Consider the following 7,563-nt stretch of genomic DNA (forward strand, 5'->3'; position numbering starts at 1 on the left):
AATATCTCCATTAACTTCCATTCAAAGTTAAGAATGTTTGTACTTCTCCCTTAAAGGTACTTTTTAGGAGATACAAGTGTTTGTTTCAACAGCAAATGAGATGCAGTGATGAAGGCTTTAATGGGAGCGCGCTGTCTGTTTTAGCAGGCAGGCTTTAATACCTTAATCATCCCATTAAGCTCTTCAAACAGATGCTATCTAAAACTAATTATACAGTAGAGAAGACTCTGTAATAGAGGTGGAGAACTTGGAGAAGCAAGCAGGAGAAGCTGTAGTTGTAGCCCAACTTCACACATAATCACTCTGAACTCATTACACTTACATTAATACATTAAAACCCTATATATATATATATTTGTGTTGGTGTGTGAATTCTGTTGTATAATGTTTTCTCTGATTGTTTGATCATTATTTTATTCATTCATTTTATATTAATGGTATACTGGAAAATGTTAAGAATTGTAACCATTTTATGAATGTGTAAAATTTAAATAACAATCTCTTCATGCATTTTATTCCAAAAAATCTTCTAAAAAACATGATATAAAACACTGCAGTTATTCTGATCCAAAAGCTTTATTTTTACAAGAGGAATGAACAGAATTGTTTCCAGTAAATTACAGATCAGGAAAAAGAAACTAACACAATAAACAATGAAAGACTGAAGATATTTATACTGAAGCTCTTTATTGTGATGATGAAGTGATGAGATGAAGATCAGAGCATTAAGCAGAGCCATGTTTGAGCTCACTGAAGATCAAGAGGAGCTCTAGCAGCTCCAACACACGCGTGGACGCTCACTGCCCAGTGCATTGCTCTCTGCTCAGTGATTTGCTGACAGTAGGCTGGGAGTCCTTGGTGGCCTCACAGGTCACTGTCTTCTTTAGCCACTGGTCCCCCTGGAGGGTCAGGGTGCTGCTCCAGCTGTAGAGGCCGTCGTCCTTCTGCAGAAGCCCGGGGCTCTGGCTAACCCCCGTGCTCCAGCTGCTCCCGTCCACCTTCCAGCTCAGCGTCCAGTCTGAGGGGAAGCCCTTATTGGCCAAACACACCAGTGTTGCCTTCCCCTGCTGCAGCTCCACGCTGGAGGGGGGCAGGACTGTGAGGGTGGGCCGGGCCAAACCTAGGACACACACAGTTTCATTTCCCTTATTTCTAACAGAGCAAAACTGAGTTCAGTGATGCATTAAAAACCAAACTCTAATTACAACCTTAAACTCAACCGTTTCACACACAAACTCATATTTACAGTCACATTCATAGCTGCACTTCATTTACATTTTTATTAGAAAATATTACTGAATTTCACTCAGTAAAACTCTGACATTCTGCACATCCTGTGATGTGAAATTTGAAATGGAACATGATTTGATTTCCTCCAAAACAATAAATAATCAATAAATAAATGGAGCTGCAGTCTCCATGTACTATGGCTTCAAAGCTTTAGAACAGAAAACGCTGCTCAGAATAACCTCCACATTGTGGCTTCCAGATGGAGACAGAATTGCTCTAATGGAGCCCAACACTGACACTACAATCCAGCTCTACATCTGATCTTTTTAAAGAAACGTCATTACTGAACACTTCACAGGAAACCTTTAGGAAATATTAGTATTTTAAAGAAAAGAAATCCAGTTCAGAAACAGGAGCTCGTGGTAAAGCCTAAAGCTCCACGCTCGCCACACTTCAGCCAAGTTCTAATGAAATACATTCAAATTTGGATCAGAACTGATTTAGAAGAACATCAAGTACGTCTGGACTGTTGATCCATAATCATTTTAATAAAAGATTCCTTTTGAATAAGGAGTAAAAGTGTACTTACGTCCAACTGACAGTTTGGTTCCTCCACCAAAAGTCCACCACAGTGATACAAACTCGTTTACTGGCTGTACAAAAACCTCCTGCTCTAAACACGCCGCTCTCTTCAGCCTCTACACGCACTATTTCTGACCTATAATACAATATTAATGGATTCTACAATCATCTAATAATGGAATAAACTACACACTGTAGATCTACACACGTTCTGCCTTTTATTCCCAACAAGGATTATTTTATAAGCGGTAAAATATCTAAACTGAAGACAGGATTGATCCTTCGGAATTTCCACAACAGACAAACAAACTTAGCTTCCTAAAGACTCAATAGACCCTTTAAAACTGTGTAAATCTTCAGATTTGATCACACTGACTTATGAAAATATTATTAAAAATGTTGTAAAGATGTGCAGCTTCCAAAGTGATGAAATTGCTTAGTGAGACACATTTCACAATTGTCTTAATGAGAAAAACAAATTAGATATAATAAAAATAAATTCAGTAAAATTTCTTAAAATATTATATTAAATGGTTCTTACTGTTTTCATTGTGTTTCCTCCACCAAAAAGTCCTCCAGTCCTGATACAGACAGACTGGGTGGCAGTCGTAGCTGCAGAAAACCTCAAATGAAAGGCAGAGACAGTTAGAACTGCACAATAAGAGATCGCCCTCTGCTGGACATTAAAGGGAATATTTCACTTCTAATCTCTCTAGAATTAGACAAGCCTGGCTGAGCTGAAGTAGCTCCCAGCAATAGTCTCCACTACTGACCTCCACAAACCTCTGTGACCCCCTTATTTTTCCTCTCCACTTAATGCCTTAAGGATCATCTGGGGGAGTGAAATGTAATATAACGCTCAAATCATTCTGTCTTCTTTCAGAAAACTCTGGTGGGAATCAGAAGAGATTTCATTTTCCCACATCTCTATAAAAAGCTGCACTTTAAACATCAGATTCCACACTGAGCAGAAATGTCTGATCAAACAATATCAGATAAATATGATCATCTTTACTCAGTGTTGATAGAAAGATGATTTCCATAGAGGCTCCACTTTGCATTATCAGCCCATGCTTCAGTGCTCTGCTAGTGTTTATAGTCCTGTGAGTTTAACACTTCATGACTGAGAGCTGCTGCCCCACAAACTTCACCCACAGCAACCATGACTTTGGTCTCCATCTTCATCTGGACACTCACCCTCTGGACTCAAGGTACCTCACTCATTTACCTTTGCGTGAATTATTTTTTATGGTTTTTGGTGTGTATTTTATGTTTTATATTCTTTATCTATAATGTGATTTTGTATTTTTAATGTTTGTTGCATTTTTTATGTACATTTTATTTTACTTGTCAGGATCCAGTGGTCAGGTGACTGTGACTCAGACTCCTGCAGTGAAAACTGTTTCTTCAGGAGACTCAGTTACCATCAGCTGTAGAACCAGCACTGATGTGGCTCTTGATACTGCTTTAGCCTGGTATCAGCAGAAACCTGGAGAAGCTCCTAAACTCCTGATCTATATTGTTAACAATAGACAATCAGGTATTCCAGCTCGTTTCAGTGGCAGTGGATCTGGATCTGACTTCACTCTGACCATCAGTAATGTCCAGACTGAAGATGCAGGAGATTATTACTGTCAGAGTGCACACTTGATCAGTAGTAGCTTGGTGTTCCCACAGTGTTTAGTAGGTGTACAAAAAGCCCCCTCAGTCAGCTGCACAGAGACTGCACTGCTGCAGCTGGACTCTACTGCAGGTGCTGAGGGGGAGGATGGACACACACAATAACACACTCTGTGGAAATCAGGACTTTAGATGGAATTTGTTCTTCTTTTCATTAGACTGTAAATGCTTTGTGATTTTAGGGATTTATTTCCTGATCTCCACAGGTCTGGAACTAGCTGTAGAGTTCAGCTAGAGTCTCATTTATTATAAAGTTTATTATAAGGATCTGGACAGATTATGAAATGGATGTTTCTCTCAGTCCTGAGAAAGAGGGAGTCCCTGAAGAAATCCTTCAACAAACTCAGACTCATCAGTTTTATTAGGAGATCATATTCAGAGGTGAGTAGACTGTAAGCATTAGTCTCTGTTCAACCTAAAAATGCTTCAGTTGTTTGTTACCACATATTTGTAGACATGCATCTACTCCAATAATATTCAGAGAGAGACATTCAATTCAGATCTTTACTGAAGTCACTGTAAAACTGAAACACACACAGTAAAAATATGTAAACAGAATGTCTGTTATAAGCCGTAAATATCTGTGTTTAAATTAGAGCTGCTATAAAATCCTCATGTGCTCCACCGTTAGCTTGGAGCTAACATTACATTACAAACCCCTTAGAAGTGCTAATCTCACAATCTAGACCTTTCACATACTTTAATTTAAATTAATCTCATACACTCAACATTTGGCATCTACAGCAGATTACCTGTTCTGTTATTATTTATTTATCACTGTTTTTTAACATTAATGACCTGAACTGGAGGTCTAGCTCTGCAACACATAGTTCAGGACTGAATTCCATAGAAAAAACTCGAGTCTGATTTTAAGCTGGTCTTTCACTCTCAACACCTTTCACTCTACACGACTTACACTGTTGTTCTGTGTTCCTACAGTGCAGAACTTCCCAAGAGTCTAACTGGATTTCTCTCAGAACAAACACACTACATGTTCTTCTACAGCACCATCACATCATGATCCATTTCAGACTCCATAGGTCTATTAATCAACATCAGACTCTGAACTGAGTCTCTTTTATATCAGCTTAGGATACTAAACCACACAGCACTGTGACTCTGATACACTGACAGTTAGCTCAGGATATCAGACTCACATCCTGGAGGCAGCAGCACTAAAGGAAGAGGTGAAACAAGACTAGTGGTCTATTTCAGTTCATCATGCTAGTTTTCTGAGGTGAAACTTGGGAAGTCATCTATTTCAGAGGTCATGCTGCTGATTTTTTTTTTTTTGTGTGGTCAGTGAGGGCTGCTGTCCCTAGAAAAGTGTGGTATGACTTTGTGGTATGATTTCATAAAGCTTCATCCTCTAGCACAGTTTTTTCATCCCATTGTACGTTAGAATGTACGTTACTGCTGCACCATTTATGGTGGATTGGGAGAATTCGAAGCTCTGCGTTATTTTCTCAATGTGATGATGTAAAGTGCTCCTCTACACATCACAATATAATGACTGAGTGTAAACACTTACCTATACTTACCTGAGGACTGGTTATCCTTGCTTTGAGGAGCAAAGAGAACTGAATGGGTTCACCTGTGATTTACTTACCTGGGTGAGCCCATCCTCTGTAGAAGAGTAGGGAAGGACCAAACCTGGAGAAGAGTGAAACTGTTTAATAAGTGTACACTGTACTGTGAACATGTGTTAGTGACATCATCAATGGAAAGTTAAGTAGTAAGGAAGATCACAAATGATTTACTGTTGGATGTAAATACATTTACTTACGTGGAGCACTTGTTTTTAACCCTGGCCAGTAATGGTATATTCTAGGGGAGGAGCACCCCGAATATAAGAGCCATTACTGGGGGGTACGGGGGAGATCCCTTCTTTCAGAGTGGTGGAAGAGTGAAGGTGGTACAAATACAGACCCATATGATTTTGCAGTCATTGGTCAATACAATAGTGGTAGAGCCTATTTTCGTTTGTTTTTGTTTATTGTGTGCGCATGTAAATATGTAAATAATCCTGAGTGTTGGAGTGTAAATAAAGGTGACGGGGAGAAAGACTCTTGAATTAGCTGTATTTATTCCAGTGACTTGGACCACTTGCCCGACGCTACCCATAAGGTGTGTCCCCTGCCACAGCGAACTGCCGGGCCGAGGGACGCACTTTATCACACTCAACCCTCCAATCACCACTTATTAATTGTTGCTGTCCACATTTACTAAAGTAATCCTAGCGTTAGGACTCCGAGCTTCTCCGAAGGATCTCAGGGTTTTATGAGATTCAAAAAGCGATGAAACTACACAGCAAGCAGTGAGAGGTTCTCAGCTGACCTCAGAACAGTTGTGGCTCGGCCATGGACTGAACTGCCCACTCTGTTTGTCTCTGTACGAGACGCTACACAGCCCAGAAAACCAGAGTCACTTTGACTTCTTGAGAAGTTCAGGTATGCAGCACACATGCTATAAGCTTACACATAACATTTTTGCTTGGGCTGGTCATAATGTTGCAAGCCAAATTTAGTCCAGCTCCATTAGCTGCTCAGTTTAGGCTACAGGCTCCATAGTGGGCTATATTAGAGATTAGATGTACAGTTAAATAAATAAATAGTTAAATGATTAACTAAACGTAAACAGAGCAATTGAAGTCAAATAAGTTTATGGAACATTAATAGCAGTTTATGGAAGAACGGAGGGATGAAGAAGGAACAAATGAAAGAAAAAGGCGCATAACAATTATAGATGGGTAAAAAAGGAGCAGTGATTGAATTAAAATCATTCACCACTGCACTGATTACACTGTTTATACTCCCATTATTTCCCTCAGAACAAACACACTACATGCTCTTCTACAGGACCATCACACACCCTGTCTTGAAATAGTTCATAGTGGATTTTGAAGTATGTTTTGGATCATTGTTGTTTCAGACTCCAGCCTCTTTTCAGTTTCTTGACGGACTGTGTCACATTTTTCTTTCCAGATTTTGCTGATATTTACTCTGTAGATCTTCTGTCAACAGAAACAGCAGAACTTGCTGCCCTTATTCAAAGTTCCTGGTCTTTGCTGTTTTTTCATACCTGGCCTTCTGTCTGTGCTTTTCTTAAGTTCTCTTGAGTTATGCTGTGAATGCTATGCAAGCCTCCAGATTGTATCTTATTTATTTGCTATGTAATGCTGCTTGAAAGTTTGTAAACGCTTTATCATTCCACATATATTTGATGTAAAATATGATCAGATCTTCATTTATCTTGGAGCAGATGGTAAAGAGAACCCAATTTCTTTCTTGCATGAACACCTTAGGTCCCACCTCAACATTTCTACTGAATGAATGTCTGGACTTTGACTAAACAACATCTCAAATGCAACATTTCTTCTGCCTCAAACATTCTTTATAAACTAACTGGTGTTTTTAGGGTTGTTATTTTGCAGGATGCACCTTCTGTTTAGGTTCAGATCACAGATTGGATGCCCTTAAATTCTCCTGCAGAATTTCTTAACACAATCCTGAATTCATAGCTCCATTAAATGAGAAGCTGTTCTATTCCAATAGCAGCAAAACAGCCCCAAACCATGATACTGCCACCACCATGTTTTACAGTTGGGATGAGGTTCTTAAAATAGATAGATAGATAGCAACACATATAATTGCACATAAACTTACATATACTATACAGATAAATAGAAAATAGAAATAAATCTAGACATAAGTTAAAGTATAAGAGAAATTAAATAAAAGTATATATTTGCATATTTACATGGCATATGAGACAGATTTGTTGTATTTAAATGACAGCAGGCACTGAGTGGTATGAGGTAAACTAAAAGCACATATTATAGACATAACTAACTCTGAGTTGCATCAGTATTACAGTGTAAAGTGCATAGTAAAAGTGTCATTACAGTAATAGTTGTGATATATTGCAGTGTTGTATTAATCAGAGAGGAGATACAGTGATGAGGTTCAGCTCAGTTCAGACAGCAGAAGATCAGTACCATCTCTGCAGTAAGGAGACTCGTTGTAGCGCCGTATATCAGTGGGTAAGAAAGATCTCACACGGCCTCTTTAA

General features: G+C 39.0%; 1 gene segment (V, D, J or C); it reads right to left on the reverse strand.

Moving 5' to 3' along the window:
• Positions 1–560: 560 nt before the first annotated feature.
• LOC118800966 lies at positions 561–2,991 on the reverse strand. The segment is given in 3 exon segments: positions 561–1,120; positions 1,820–1,928; positions 2,968–2,991. Coding segments are annotated over 3 exon segments (456 nt in total).
• Positions 2,992–7,563: the final 4,572 nt, after the last annotated feature.

The sequence above is a fragment of the Colossoma macropomum genome, unplaced genomic scaffold (assembly GCF_904425465.1).
Source record: "Colossoma macropomum unplaced genomic scaffold, Colossoma_macropomum, whole genome shotgun sequence".
Lineage (NCBI taxonomy): Eukaryota > Metazoa > Chordata > Actinopteri > Characiformes > Serrasalmidae > Colossoma > Colossoma macropomum.